General features: G+C 41.1%; 1 protein-coding gene across 3 annotated transcripts in view; it reads right to left on the reverse strand.

The window, feature by feature from the left end:
• The window catches only part of ZFYVE26 (zinc finger FYVE-type containing 26), a 62873-nt gene that overhangs the window by 36671 nt on the left and 9828 nt on the right, over positions 1 to 16374 (reverse strand). For all 3 annotated transcript variants that reach the window (XM_025869817.2, XM_025869816.2, XM_073895410.1), the window contains exons 7-17: positions 16072 to 16236; positions 15834 to 15922; positions 14767 to 14930; positions 10177 to 10380; positions 8273 to 8884; positions 7947 to 8033; positions 6567 to 6635; positions 5498 to 5649; positions 3187 to 3388; positions 1944 to 2207; positions 51 to 170 (exon numbers count right to left, since the gene is read on the reverse strand). In XM_025869817.2, the coding sequence (XP_025725602.1) occupies positions 51 to 170; positions 1944 to 2207; positions 3187 to 3388; positions 5498 to 5649; positions 6567 to 6635; positions 7947 to 8033; positions 8273 to 8884; positions 10177 to 10380; positions 14767 to 14930; positions 15834 to 15922; positions 16072 to 16236 (2128 nt within the window). The remainder of the gene's footprint in view (positions 1 to 50; positions 171 to 1943; positions 2208 to 3186; positions 3389 to 5497; positions 5650 to 6566; positions 6636 to 7946; positions 8034 to 8272; positions 8885 to 10176; positions 10381 to 14766; positions 14931 to 15833; positions 15923 to 16071; positions 16237 to 16374) is intronic.

The raw sequence follows: 16374 nt of genomic DNA on the forward strand, positions 1-16374 counted from the left end.
TAATGTTCCAAGTCCAGGAGTAAAGAGAAAAAGGGAGAAAAGCAGCTCACCTGATTTAGTCTGTCCAGTTGATGTAAGGGAATAATTCAGGATCTTACTGATCTGCTGAAGAACAACTGGAAAACCTCGAATGCCATCTGCATTGAGGAGGATGCGGTCTAGCCGTCGACCTGGAAACGGATTGAAGGAAGAGGGAATGCAGAAAAAATCAGGCATGTTCAAAGACTGATACTCAGTCCTGCAATTACTTGTAATATTTTTTCTTCTCCAATGTTAAGGAGGAAACGTAGGTTGTGCCGTTTTGGGTGACAACCAGCTTAACCTGGCTTATTCCATGCCCGAGGTTCCAGAGCTAGCTCCAGCATGATGCCTCCACTGCCAAGAGCAGCAGACCCAGAATCTCTGGCACTCCTATGGAACTGCTGTCCCAAGCCAATCACTTCTTGTGAATTTGCCATGGTTGTGTCCTCAGCTGAGAACTTGAGCTGGGATTGTATTTGTTTTCTCTCTTTGCTTAAAGTGACATCTCAACACCCTGACTAGACTATGAACAACTTTATGGACAAAGATTATTCCTTATATCTCTCCTGTACCCCCTATACTTCAGATAATCTGGAAACACAATAGGTACTAAATTCCTAACTGACTGACATGAAGCCATTTCTGCTATTCAGCCATTCAATCTGAATAGTATCTCCTTTCATCTTCAAATATGAGTACTAGACGAGGAAATTGTGTGATAAAAACAACATTGCATATGCCCCAGTATACTTTCTAAGGACCATGTGAACATTAAAGGACATTTTAACCAACAGTTCAGAAGTGATTTGTAGAGGTGTGCAGAAAAGAGGTACCACAGCAGGCCTGTGACTGCTATCCTTAGAAAGGCTTGCTTGCCAGGTTGCCATTGGTTGGCAACTGCAAACCTGACTGGTAAATGGTTTCTGACATTGATACAAAAAGTGCCGAAAGTGATGAGAGTGGCAGGCTGTGCCTAAACTGTGTACAATGTGGTTTATGCTGAACACCTGCTTCCCTTCTGAGAGTCTAGAATTTTGGTACATGCCGGGCAGAGATGGCCCCCCCATAAAAGCCTTGGGCACTGAGTCTCTGATGAGCATCCTTGTACACACTTGTCACAACTATTGTTGGAGGAATCAAGCACAACCCTGTGTGACTCCACAGGGAGAAGACTCTTGGAAGCTGTGCCTGGTTTCCTTCAGACTTTTTCCCATGAGCCTTTTCCCTTTGCTGATTTTGTGGCATATCTTTTTGCTGAAATAAATTTTAGCCATGAGTATGACTATATGCTGAGTTCTGTAACTTCTCCTAATGCATCATTGAACCTAGCATAACCTATTCACCATTCCTCTCTCCATATTGCTGAGAGAGGTGTGCTGTTTCCAATGTTTGGTGTGTGTATCAAGGAGGGGTGGAATAGAACTTTTCATAATTCTTTCTTCACATTCCTCTACCTTCATATACCGGATTCCTCCAAGAATTCCATATACACGTTCTGGGACATTATTAACCTCAAGATACAATCCTCCCTCTAGTGTGATCCATAAAATATTCCCTTATGCCGGGTTACGACTGTTCCACGTTTTAGGTTAAGTGGGGTTCACTCTGGCAGGCACATGCAGTCTACAGGCACAATTTCAATTTATACAGTTTTTGAATATGTATTTCTTCCTTGAATTTATCTATAAACCAGAAAAGAATTTCCCTAAATGACTACAGATTGCCAAGTCTAGTAAGAAGGTAAGAGTCTCAGATTATATTCAAATCACCAGATTGGACAGGAGGAAATTAACTAATACTCCTTTCTCCCTATCCCCTCCTTCCCTAGTAAGCATTTTCTTCTTATTATAACTTATAAAACATCTCAGAAACCCATCCCCTCATTTGAGGATGAAGGAATAAAGCTAAAGAAGCACACTCACCCCGGCTCTCAAGGCTAATGTTCAGACGTCGTTCGGCTGTTTCCAAGAGCTGCTTGCAGGTTTTCCAGAGCTGGCACTGAGAGCAAGCGAGGTCAAATGCAGCCATGGCAGGGGGACTGAGGTCCTCCAGAACCTCTTTCAGGGGAGCAGTGGGCTCCACCAGGGTACTGCTAATCCAAAAGTCCTCCTGGAGCGTGGGGATGGGTTCTCCAGAGGTACTGAGTAGCTTGTCAGTCACATCAGAGATGGAGTAAAATACCATCCCTGGACACCCAGCAGTGGAGTAAAAAGCAAGAGGTTAACATGATTCTCACTACCACTTTTATTTTGAAAAGTAGTTACTTAAAAAAAAAAAAATGTTTGAGATCCTTCTGCACCAGATATCTTCTCTACATATTAGCACCATCATTATAGCCTGCTCTATGGACTCAAAACAGTGTTATGGAAAGGCAGACCCAGAGAAACTCAAAATGGTCAAGATGATCAGGGGCTTCTTCCCAATGGGATCTAAAGGTAGGTTGAGAAAGAACGAGGTGTATTTGTATGTGTTAATCAGAAACGATCTCTAAAACATGGTACTAAAAAAAAAAGATAGAAAACAGGACTTAATTGTTAAGAACCCATTTATATTACAAACAAAAAGGATGTGCAGATATTCTTTTGAAGAGGTATAGAAAACTTCTGGGAGAATGCAGAAAGAACAATGTGTGATGGTACTCGATATGTGGAGCCTAGACCAGTAAGAGATGTGGAGATGTGGGGCAGGATTCCACTTTCAAGAAATCATGAAAGGATGAGCTTCTGCAGTGCAGCCAATGTTGGGCATTAACACCTGTGAATCCTAAGCCACCAGTGTTATACACAACTTTTTCACTTTACAGAAAAGTGAAGTCATACGCTTCATCCTGGAATAATTACATAGGAAGGAAATAAACTCCCAACCATTTCCCCAAAGCCCAAGCTAGTGGCCATCAAAACACGTGGGGGAAACAGCATTCACACCCTCCAGTTTAAATCCCACAGGACAAGCTGAACGGAGTAGCTCAAGTGGCAGGGATGGGACCACCGGGGCCAGGGAAGCTGGGCACAGCTAGAAACGGACTCTGCATGTGTCAAGACTGCTATTCTTCAAGGCAAGTGTCCTGCTCTGGATTTTTGCTCACCTGCATGAGGAACCTATGATTTGGGTGGCTGTTCCCCCGACCCCCTCCTCCCCCAGCTACCTCCCCACCTATGGTGGCACCTGCTGCTGCAGCATTGCCAATGGCCTGTAGTGTGGAACGGCCACTGCCTGTTCTTCGAATGGTGCTGCCGCTGCCATCGGAGTTCTGGTTTTCAATCTTGTGCTCTACCCGGGACAGCTCCTGGATCACCTCTTGGTAGCGCTCCATGAACATCAGTTCCCCTGAGCTGGGCGAGGACTTCAAGTTGAACATGAACACCACCTGTCACAGGAGGAGGAGGAGTGGGGGTTGTGCTGGGTCCGCTGAGTTAGGGAATCTAGAGACATGAGATCTTGCCTAGCATGTCTCAGGGCCTGAGACATCTGCTTTGGAAGCTTGTGAGATCACCTAATGTTAGAAGAATAGATCAAACATAGAAATAATTCATGAAAGTCAGCAAGAAAGCCACCACGGTCCTAAAAGAAAAGAGGCAAAAGATGTAAATAGTTTCCAAGAAAAAATGCATATGACTAATTACGTATGATTAATATATAGATGAAAAATGTTTTCCCTTACTAGTAATCCAGGGAATTTAAGTAACATTAATACCACTTTGCATCTACCACAATGACAAAGTAAAAATAAACCCTCATGGAGTGGTGGTAGGATGAACTGTCAAAATTCTTTTTGAAAGACAATCTACAAAGCTTTAAAAATGTTTTTATTCTTTGACTTAGTAATTTTTATGAGAAACTCTCTTAAGGAAATAATTCAAAAGACTTAATGCCCAAAGGTGCTAATCTACAAGGTTGAAAAGAATCTTATGTTGAGTAGCAGGGGAATGGTCAAATGCACCTACTCGATCAGACTACTGTGAGGTCACTAAAACCAATTACAAAGCAAATGCAAAAAGGCACTAAATAAGGTTTTAGACTCAAAATAATTTTGGCTATATAGAAGTCATTCATAACTTGGAAAAATATTGGCAAAATATACTTTACCTTTAATATCGGCTGTTCTGGACAACAGGGTTAATACTTAATATTTTTTGGTATTTTCTTGTAATACTCATGACTTATTCTATAACCAGGTTAAGAAAATAGGGATTTTTACTAAAAAAAAGAAAGAAAGAAAAGAAAAAATCTTTAAAAAAAGGGGGGTGCCTGGGTGGCTCAGTCGTTAAGCGTCTGCCTTCGGCTCAGGTCATGATCTCAGGGTCCTGGGATCGAGCCCCACATCAGGCTCCCTACTCAGTGGGAAGCCTGCCTCTCCCTCTCCCACACCGACTGCTTGTGTTCCCTCTCTCCCTCTCTTTGTTAAATAAAAAAATAAAATCTTAAAAAAAAAAAAAAAAAGAAAGGAAAAGAAGATCAAGGTCCCAGAAAAAGAAGAGGAGGTGAGGATTTTAGGAATAAAGCCTTGGCGTGGGGGGAGGGTGGCTCCAGCTGAATTCCTCTCTGGATTTGGGTGTAAAAAGGTTGGCAAGGGTCCTGTTCTCCCACAGAGGGTCAGAACCATCATTATCATTTAAGTTTGGGATCTAAAATGATCAGAGGAAGTTGAACAAAGATTCTTCCGCCACCTAGATTTCTCCTCAATTTATTCCTGAACAACTGAACTCAAATGAAAAAAAAATTCTGACCTATGTGTTAAGGGATCAGCACAAAGTGTGATAAAAATACCAGGAGAGTTTTAAAAACCAGAAGAGTAGGTTTTTATGCCATTAAATTTAAGCAATTTTTAGTAGAGGATTCTTGCATTTCTCACAGCTTGTACATAATCCTCTTAACATTCCCATGAGGTAGGACAAGCAGGTATTATATTTAACTCCAATTTTCAAATGAGGATATGGAATTTCAGAGAGGGTAAGAGTCTTTCTGACTTCTATTTCTTGTGCTTTTTCCTATATAACATGATGAACATTCTAGTTTGGTAGTCCCCTATACTTCTTGTACAACGAATTAGCATTGTAGTTATTATTAAAAATTGTTTGCATCATGATTTTTAACTATATAAAAACATGTATGTGTTCACAGAAGGAGTACAAGGAAAGACACAAAAATATTTCACTGTTTTGCAGTGGTGGCATTGTGGCTAAATACTTTATCTTGTTAAAACACTGTTTCTGTTAAGAAATAATTCAATAGCTTAAATCTCCAGGATGAATCCTGAAATTCACAATGCTGAGGACTGGGCCTTGAACATGGAAAATTTCCCTGTTGCTCCTGCTGGATGTGGCCCCTCAGGTGCTCCTGAGGCTCTGGTTGCACATGCACCTAGCTTTACCTGAGGCCCAGTGGGGCCCAGACAGCTACAGGCTGCCTTAGTATTCTTTACTAGGACAAGGCATGGCCTGGTGGCTAACATCTACCACACAGGTGCTCTCCTTACCTGGTGGGCTTCTGCAAAGTTCCCCCGGAGGATGCAGGATGCCAGCAGTGACTCAGGTGAGGAGAACATCATGGGGATGAGTGAACTTTGAGATTGGGGCTGTAACCGGCCATCCAGCTCATTCCTTCCAGATGAAGCATTCAGACTTCCCTCTGTGGGGGCCAAGGAAGCAATAGAAATTGAGGAAAAACTATACTGCTGGCACCTCCCACCAAACTCTTATCTTCAGGGTCCTTCTCTAAAAGTTCTGTAAGTGGGGCTTAATTCTTCCTCAATAGAAGGGCAAACCTATGCTACTATCTTTGAATACAAGACTTAAGTGACATTTTTGGGTTATTCACCTGTTTCTTTCTGCTGATGGGTAACTCCATGATGGTGAGACAACCCTTCCCCCTTTCCCTGCTGAAATCTGTTTGGCCATCTGCAGAACCAACCTTTTTTTTTTTTTTTTTCCAAATTGAGATATAATTGACATATAACATTTAGTATTAGTTTTAGGTGAACAACATAATGATTTATGTATATATAATGAAATGATCATCTCAATAAGTTTAGTTAATATCCATCATTCATCACACCTAGTTACAAACTTTTTTTCTTATGACAGAATTTTTAAGATATACTCCCTTAGCCACTTCCAAATATACAATATTGTACTGTTAACTACAGTCACCATACTGTGTATTATAGCCCCAGGACTTATTTATAACAGGAAGCTTGTATCTCTTAGAACCAAACTTTTTTTTTTTCCAGCCCTTATTTTATTTTGATCTACCTCAAGATGTCCAGTTATTTAACAGAACTTCAGAGAAACTCTACCAGTATCTCAAATTTACATTGTTTAGAGATACATTTCACTTCTTTCCACACTATACTATTTCTTCTAAAATTATGAAACCTATCATCAGGTTTTAAACATTACCACTGTGCTTTATTCCTTTATGTTTAGAACCAAACTTCTTGAACACAGGCATAAACTATTCAATCCAGGATTTTATACTGTGGTGTAGGGCAACTCTGTATCAGGGCAAAGCTGCTTGTAGTTGACAACTGGTTGGGACCCCCATACCTGAAGTACTCGTGCTCAGCTCACTACTTGTACTTTCCAGGGATGGATTGGAACTTCTGTCCCGGCCATCTAAAGGAATTAGGAAGAAGAGAGAGAATCAACCCTCAACTCCATATAGTGTGGAAAGTAAGAAGTCAGCTTGAAGCCATGGGTATTAAGAGTGAGAGGGTAATGGATAACTATTACTGCTGCTGCTCCTTCTACAGCAAATACATTTCTATAGACCGAAGGTGAAGGGTGGGTTTAATATGGCCCCTGTGCTCATCTGAGTAGTAGCAGTTTCCAACCTGTGGGTCTCAGAGACCCAGGAGCTTTCAAGTTACTTGTAGGGGTCAGCAACCCCTATCTGTTTACAAAGCGTTGTCAATATTCTGAAAAAATAAAATATGAGCAGGAAGTGGTAAGGGTGCAAAGAGGGCCACAAAATTTTCTGACATAGAAAAAGGTGTCCTCATACTTGAAAAGGTAGGGAACCAAGTATAAGACCCAGTCTGGAAAGACCATGGTATTTAAAGCCCTGGAGGAAAAGCTTCTCCTCAACACCCGCTTTCTGAAGTGCTAGGGGGTTGGCGGTAGGGGGATTTGGGGGGAGGGGAGGGGGGAGGGGAAAAGGGGGGGGGAGGGGGAGGGAGAGGGAGAGGGAGAGAATCTTAAGCAGGCTCCAGGCCCAGCACAGAGTCTGACTTGGGGCTCGATCTCAGGACCGTGAGATCATGACCTGAGCTGAAATCAAAAGTCAGATGCTTAACTGACTGAGCCACCCAGGCATCCCAGGCCACCTCTTTTTAAAGGCAATTTGGTAATACCCATATTTTATATCCACATATCTTTGACCTTGCTATTCTACTGCTAGGGACATAGTCTATAGCTATATTCACACAGACATGTATGTATGTACGTATGTACGTATACCCAGACATATGTACAAGGTTGTTTACTATAGCATTTTTATAATAGTAAAAAACATAAACAATTTAAATGTCTACAAAAGGGTATATATAACAATGGAAATGTTAAGGCGCCTTTAAATTACAAGGGAAAAAAAAGTAAGTTCTCAATATATAGTATGATACATCTGTATATATAAAAGAATATTAAGTGAAAAAAGAAAATCACAGTTCTCAATATATACAGTTCTAAATATAGTATGACGCATCTGGATATATAAAATGCGACATATGCTTATATTGCATGAAAATTTCTGGAAGGAAACTATTAGCAAGGTTACCTTGGGGGCGTGGGATTAGGATAATCTTAGATCCCTTGTGTGTGTTTGTTCGTTTGGACCATGTGTTTTACTTTAAAGAGCACTAGACAAGTGGCAGCATACCACTTGCCTGATGCATCGGAATGAGGACTGGGGAGAATTCTTCAGATTACCTGGCCGGCTCCTTCTTGGCCGACGCCCCCGGCGGAGACTTGGATGCCCTGTCGCAATGGGCCGATACCTTCGGGAAGGCTGCTCCTCTGAAACAGCAAACTATAGGTCATATGGGAGTGTTCAATTTTGATTTGACCCACCTGCTGGGATAACAGGTAGGGGAAGATCTGGACTGGCTCCGAGACAGGTTTCTGACACCGGCTGCTATGGTGATAATGCCCTGAGTTAAGGTGTGACTCCCACATAACTCCTCACTCTCTCCCACATTCCTTGGATTTTTTTCCCTTCCTCACTTTTGGAGCCCACCAGCTCTGTCTCCTCTCACCTGAGCCCTGGTTGCTTGTTACCACCTTGTATCTCCACTGGGCCTCAGAGAGAACCTTGGAAAACCGGTGCAGGCGGCTCTGCAATCCATCTCTGCTTCCCGAGCAGCTCTGGCCTTCTAGCAGCTTTGGCTTCGCAGGGGGATTGTGGCTGCTGAGTTTATCCAGCTGCTCCTGGAGGAGCCTGAGGAAGGCCCCTATTGCAAATTCATCAGCCAGAAACCCACTGATACCACTAGTAAAGTGCTTTAGGTCCAAAAAGCTGTGCCCATGGGGCCCTGGGGAACGGTCTTTTGGCTCTGTCTTCAGACAGCTTGGGATTGTATAAGCAAGGCTCCTGGGGACTCCCTGGCAACCCCATTCTGACTTCCTCTCAGGTTGTGCTATGTGCTGAGGGCTCTCAGATGGTGACCTCAAACCCAACAGGCCCTTCCCCTCAATGTCATCATCCTCAGCATAGTCCTCAGGCAGGTGAGGCTCTGGGTGAAGATCGGCAGAGGTGATGAGGAGCAATGAGAAGATGTTTTCTAGAAGTTCCAGGCATAAAGAGTCAGGAATACTGCACAGATACTGTTGACATCTGGCTAGGTATGTTGAGAAGAGATCTGAAGCACCTAAAGAAGCACGTATAAGAGAAGAGACCAGAGAAAGAGAAGAGAGAACATGTAAACATTAGAAACACTACTTGCCAGACTCAAACATTCTCACAACTTTCACTCATTTATTTTTTAATGACTAAGGGAAGTGGTTATAGGCAGAAGAATAAGAGACTATTTAGCCATGTCTTCATGATTTGCAGAAAGATTCTGCTACCTCAATCAAGAGTATAGCTTACTGAACACTAATTATTTTGTTTCTGCTTTTAAGTATTATTCCTCATCATCATAGGGGAAGAGGAAAAAAAATAAAACAAGATGAAATCAGAGAGGGAGACAAACCACGAGACTCTTAATCATAGGAAACAAACTGAGGGTTGCTGGAGGGGAAGGGGCAGGGGAGAAGGAGTAACTGGGTGATGGACATTAAGGAGGGCACGTGATGTAATGAGCACTGGGTGTTACATAACACTGATGAATCACTCTGAAACCAATACATTATATGTTAATTAAATTTAAAACAAGGGAAAAAATTTTTAGAAAAAGTTTAAAAAACAAAACAAAACAAATACTATTCCTCATCTCTGACAAGCACTTCATATTTCAGTTCCTGGAATGAAGGCAGCATGGAGACTCCTTATTCCTCAATTCTATTTTCATTCACTGTTAAACAAATGTGATTATGAGCTACCTAGATCTTTCAGAAATACTCACCGGTCAGAAATGACCATGCACACAGGTGAAAGTCTATTCCAAAGCCACATGGGGGAGATAACTGACCCCTAGTCACAGGAGGCAAGCTAAGGAATTATAAATTATTAAGAAAAAAGAAAGGATAAAACACGAGGTTCTTCCATAATGTAGGCTGTGACCCATGACACTGACTTAAAGAGCTACATTAAAAAAATAAAATAGAACAGAAGAATAATTGAGAGGGTGCTCTATTTGGAAGCATTAAGTATTGTTTCCTAAAACGTAGTTTATGTATCTCTTATACACACATACACACATATATATCATGCAAATTATATACTTAAGTGCAAACAGGAGTGTGATGTGAAATGATATTTTCACTGTGGGTTGTACTTAAAAAAGCAGCATTTGGAAAACACTGCACTAAGTGATCAAACTCCATTAGAACTTAGGCAATGTCTTCTCCATGTCGTTCTGATTCATGGAGGCTGACAAATGGATGAAATTATTCCTGGGCGTAATAAAACCAAGGCCACCTCCCAATCCCATGAAGAACTCTCTGGGAGAGGCTGTTACCAGCTAATATCAGGGATGGGGTGGCAGGGAGAAGTCTGTACCTGGGGAGGAGAGAGGATCATTTGCTGGCTCCACAGCCAAGGCCGGGTCCTCTGAGGGACTGTCTCTGCATTCCTGGCACTGGGAGTGCTGGTGCGAGTTCACACAGAGGGCATAGATGGCATACTTCATGGCACAGAAGCTCTGGTAGAGTGTCAGGTTCTGACACTGGCTCAGGTGCTCAGGGACTGTGGCTTCAGCTGAATCTGAATTGTGGAGAAACGGGCAGAACTTCAGAGTCGGGGCTCTCCAGCAGGCGCTGCAAGTATGGCCGAGGCAAAGACACACTGCTCTTCAGGCTCCGATTTCTCACCCTTTCTGCTTGCTGTCAGTTTGACCTGTGCCCTGGCTGCACCCCAGCTTCCACTGAGCATCAATGTGCAGCCCCTGTTTCCTTTTCCCACCTGCCTCCATTCTACCTGGCTGTTCACTACGGCCCTCATGGCTATTTGACAAGTCTTTCCCTCATATTTCTTAAAGTACCTGTTTTCCTTTTTTAAAAAAATTAGAATGTCAAGTTAATATTTAGTCTACCTAGTGCCACATTATCCAGGAACTAGGCTTAAAATGCATTTAGACTGAATAATGAGAGAAAAGGCAACAAAAAATTACAAATATGTAATATTTTTAAGAAAGCACTGAAGCAGACATCAAGGGAAAAAACACAAACTTAGTTGAAATTCCTTGTACTTGTTTAATAATTTCTCAGAATTTTTTTTTTTATTGTCAGTCAGGAGAAAGGAGGGCACCATAATTTTTAAAGGGTCTCTAACATTTTAATCTGACCCTAATTCCTTCCATAGCAAAATATAGCCTGCTTAAGCCATCTATATGCTGTCTACAAGAGACCCACTTTGGACCTAAACACACCTGCAGATTGAAAAAGAAAAGATGGAAAAACATTTACCTTCCAAATAAAAGTGAAAAGAAAGCTGGGATAGCAATATTTATATCAGATGAAACAGACTATAAAACAAAGACTGTAACAAGAGACAAAGAAGGGCATTACATAATGATATAGGGAACAATCCAACAAGAGAATAATTGTAAATATTTATGCATCTATCATGGGAGTGCCTAAATATATAAAGCAACTATTAATAGACATAAAGGAAGAAATCGACAATAATACAATAATAGGGGATTTTAACACCTCACTTACATTAATGGATAGCTCACTAGACACAAAATCAACAAGGAAACAGTGGCTCTGAATGACACATTGGAACAGATGGATCTAACAGATATATTCAGAACATTCATCCCAAAGCAGCAGAATACACTCTTTTCAAGTGCACATGGAAAATTCTCCAGAATAAATCACGTTATGTCACCAAATAATTCTCAATAAATTCAAAAACATTGAAATTGTATCATGCACCTTTTCTGAACAACTGTATGAAACTAGAAATCAATCACAAGGTAAAATCTGGAAAGAACACAAATACATGGAGGCTAAGTAACATGCTACTAAACAATGAATGGGTCAACCAAGAAATCAAAGAGGAAATAAAACACGGAGACAAACGAAAATGAAAACACAATAGTCCAAAATCTTTGGGATGCAGAAAAACCTGTTTTAAGAGAGAAGATTACAGCAAGACAGGCCTACCTCAAGAAACAGGAAAAATCTCAAATAAATAACCTTACACTTATAGCAGTTAGAAAAAAAGAACAAAGCCCAATGCCAGTAGAAGGAAGAAAATAATAAAGATTAAAGCAGAGATAATTGAAATAGCGACTAAAAAAACAACAGAACAGATCAATGAAACCAGGAGCTGGTGCTTTGAAAAGACCAACAAAATTGATAAAATTTTAGCCAGACTCATTAAAAAAAAAAAGAGAGAGAGAAAGTATTCAAATGAATAAAACCAGAAATGAAAGAGAAGAAATAACTGACACCACAGAAATACAAAGAATTATGAGAGATTATGAAAAATTATATGCCAACAAATCGGAAAACCTAGAAGAAATGGATAAATTCCTAGAAACATACAATTTTCCAAAACTAAATCAGGAAAAAAACAGAAAATTTGAACAGACTCATTATTAGCAATAGAACTGAATCAATAATCATAAAACAAAAGTCCAGGACCAGAGGGCTTCATAGGTGAATTCCACGAACATTTAAAGAAGAGTTAATAATACCTATTCTTCTCAAACTATTCCAAAAAATCGAAAACGAAGAAAAGCTTCCAAGTTCATTCTATGAGGCCAGCATTACTCTTATACCAAAACCAGATAAAGATATCACAAAAAAAGAAAATTATAGGCCAGTATCTCTGCTGAACATAGATGCAAAAATCCTCAAGAAAACAGCAAACTGAGGGGTGCCTGGGTGGCTCAGTTGATTAAGGGTCTGCCTTTGGCTCAGGTCATGATCTCAGGGCTGGGATCAAGCCCCACATTGGGCTCTATGCTCAGCAGGGAGTCCTGCTTCTGCCTCTCACTCTCCCTCTGTGCTCTCTCTCTCTCATAAAGAAAGTCTTAAAAAAAATAGCAAACCAAATAAAACAATACATTAAAAAAATGTATTCACCATGATCAAGGGGGATTCATTCCAGGGATGCAAGGGTGATTCAATACTCATAAATCAATCAACGTGATACATCACATTAACAAGAGAAAGGATAAAACCATATTATCATCTCAACAGATGTAGAAAAAGCATTTGACAAAGTACAACATCCATTTACGATAAAAACTCAACAAAATAAGTTTAGAGAGAGCATACCTCAACATAATAAAGTCCACATATGAAAAACCCACAGCTAACATCATACTTAATGGTGAAAAACTGAAAGCTTTTACTCTAAGATCAGGAACAAGACAAGGATGTCTACTCTTATCACTTTTATTCAACATAGTACTGGAAGTCCTAGCCACAGCATTCATACAAGAAAAAAAATAAAAGGTATCCAAGTTGGTAAGGAAAAAGTAAAACTTCCACTATTTGCAAATGATATGATACTATAAATAGAAAACCATAAAGATTCCACCAAAAACCTACTAGAACTGATAAATGAATTCAATAAAGTTGCATGATACAAAATTAATATCCAGAAATCTGTTGTATTAAAAAAAAGGACAACCTGCTCCAAAAAAAAAAAAAGAAGCACTAAATGTAACAAAGCAAAAAAGAAGTAAAGAAATATTACCCATGATCCTACCAGCTAAATACAATCATTGTTACATTCTGGTTTAATGTCTTTGACAATTTGGCATATATATATATATATACACATATATATATATATATGAGTATGTATTTGAGTGTAATGACATTTTATATACTATTTAATTTTCCTACTTCTTAAGTATTTTTTACGGTATAAGCATTTGATTGTATTTCTTCATGGACTGAATTTCTGATGGCTGCATATAGTTCTACTGAATGAATCCCTTCCCTAGGGATTCCTTTTGGGCAGGGCATGCAGTAGTTAGGGATGCTTTGCTACTATTACATTGCAATAAACCCGTTTATGTATAGACTTCGTGATTACTTCTTTTAGAAAGTAACCTCAGCTTTACCAAGGTCAAGGTAATATGAAAAACAAGACAAATATTGTTCTATGCCCCTGGCCTCTGCATGGCATTACTGATCAGGGTCAGGACTTGCAAACACTTGCATGACCTTGAGAGTGAGTGACTCCTTATATTTTGTACCCCAGATGCCTCTCTTGTGTCACCTTAATCCCAGCCCTATTATTGCTCTTCTTCTGTCTTTTCCAAGTTCAAGTTCCATGTGTGTCCTGGTGGGTCACCAGGGATTTGACTTAAACTACTTCTCTGGAAGCCTTTTGTACTTGTATGTAGAAAACAGGGAGTTCTAGTTCCTTTAGGAGATCTGGTAAACAAATTCCCTACTTTTCCAGAAAAAAATATAGAATGAAGTAACACTGGTTTTCCAATTAGTAGTAGGTTCTTTTAATACATAAATCAAAACAGTATCTATGTTGAGAAACATCTATTGCCATATGAAAACATTTGTTTCTCTCTAAGCTAAGTGTCCCTGGCCTGTGTTCTGACTGTACTATGATGTGGTTTTTGAAAGCAAAAAGAGCTTGTTAACAGTGAGCTGAGTTATAAGCAGAGATCCAAGGTTAAAACGAGGCTTTGTTATTGTTTTAGGCAAGTCTTTCTTCTAAACTTCTTTATCTATTTAATAGATTATGAAGGAGAGATGGGAGGGAAAGGAAACACAGAATGTGCTAAGAAGAAACTTATGAAGCATGGAAAGACTCACCAAGAACTTGCATAAACACTGCCCATGACAATGCTGCAAATTCAGAGGGCAGGTCCTAATTCTGCTTCATTGGGATAAAGGTATATGAGTGGTTCCTGAGAAAGTTCCAGGAGGATAAAAGTTCCTATGGGCCTGTTCTCATAGGATTCCCTATACCTCACCAAGAAAGGAGAGGAGTGTCCCTACAACCCATAATCTGATTGAGGCAAACGGTGATAATCTAGTGGGCACCTGTTGGACCACCCAACTTGACAGATCAAATCTACATAAATCTTGTGCTGAAAGAAACTGGTGCAGGATTGTCCTAAGAGGGAATCTTGCCCAAGTCATTTCCTTGCCAACTCACCATGCTCTTGCTGGGGGTCCTTGGCTGGCGCCTTCTGTAAGAGCTTGAGAACATCTTCCTCCCTTAGGGCTGGAAGGTTGGTAAGGTGATGGAGAGAGTAGAGCATGGAGTGGCTGTCTCCACCATGTAAATGACACAAGAGATCTCTCTTTGGTATGGGGTTGCTGAAAGGCAAAATTGAGAGGTTGGAAGAGAGTCAGTTTATATCTGACTCTGAAAAACCCATCTCAATTCCCTCTTGTTCTTTTCTCTCTGGCCCATGACACTACAGGTTTCACTTCCCTCAACACCAACTTCTAGTTGGTTTGGGATAGAGCAGAGCACTTGTTTACCATTAGGAAAGTACATCCATCAAGTCAGCTCTACTTGTCTAGAAAGGGCCCAGATTAGGCTTCCCAATTTCCATACTCTTCTTGGCTAAGTTCTCTGATTTGAGTAAACAGCAGCCCCCCCCCCCCCCCCCCGCTTCTGCATACTCTTCTCAGGAAGTGCCAGTGAAGTGGGTGAAGAACAAAACACGAACCTGGATCTGGGGAAGACCTAAGGCTAAGTTACTGGGGGAAGCACAGCCTTGTACACAGTGCAACAGGCAGTTGTCGCATAAACCTGTGATCCAGGATAACACATGCCTAAGAATATGGACATTTACTAGCTGTGTCACTTTAGGCATGTGATTTAACTTCTCTGGGCTTAAGTTGTCCCACCTTTACAATGAGGACGATATTGGCATCTATCTCACAGAATTATTGTGAGGCTGAAGTGAAATCATCTACTGAAAGGGCTCAGAGCAATGTCTGGCATATAGAAAGTGCTCAGGAAATGTGAGCTTTTGTTCCATTTATCACTGTCATCCATAGTTATCCTCTAGGTATAACCTTATGGCTATGGCAAAGATGATCATCATTTATGTTCCTTTCCTGGTTTAATAGCTGGAATGATTATTAGGTGCAGGTCAATGCTGTCAACTCAAATATCTATGTGGAAGGTGGCCTGAAATGGTACATGCATGGAGCATGGGTTCAAGTATGCCCAGGGGTGGGAAGGGGGCTGGCTACACAGGCCTGTACCTGCTCTGCTGTACACACCACTCCAGGACCTCGAGGTGAGCCCACAGCCCATCACAGGCATCCCTGAGGAGCTTGTCACAGCCGTGATCCTGTGTTGATATGGGAGAAGAAAGAGATGTAGACTGAGGCACCTGGCGTCAGAGACTGTGACCGACTTCAGGACCCTGCATTCTGCCTCACCTCGAAGCCCCACAGCAACTAACTTCTGGAGCAGCTCACACTGCAAAGTGAGAGTTACCTGGGCCCTGTGGAGTGTCTGGAGCAGCCTCTTGGCTGATGCTAGGCTCTGGCAGTGCGTCCAGCCCAGGAGCACAAGAAGTCGACTGAGAGGCCTGAATTCTCTGTCTAGTAGGCAGCCAAGACTTGGGAAGTCTTCCTCTTTCAGCAGTGCTAGTGCTGTCACCTGTAAGCCAATGGAGGCTGCTGTAGACAGTTATGTGGACCTGCGGCTTGTTAGGGTAGGAGGCTTTTTAGTAAAGCGGGAGATGTCGGACAATGACAGGAGTGGCCAGTTGAGTGCAAAATGTTCACAGAAACACTA

Source organism: Callorhinus ursinus, unplaced genomic scaffold (genome assembly GCF_003265705.2).
Source record: "Callorhinus ursinus isolate GAN/ISIS: 27379988/994484 unplaced genomic scaffold, GSC_fseal_2.0 scaffold8, whole genome shotgun sequence".
In the NCBI taxonomy this organism is placed as follows: domain Eukaryota; kingdom Metazoa; phylum Chordata; class Mammalia; order Carnivora; family Otariidae; genus Callorhinus; species Callorhinus ursinus.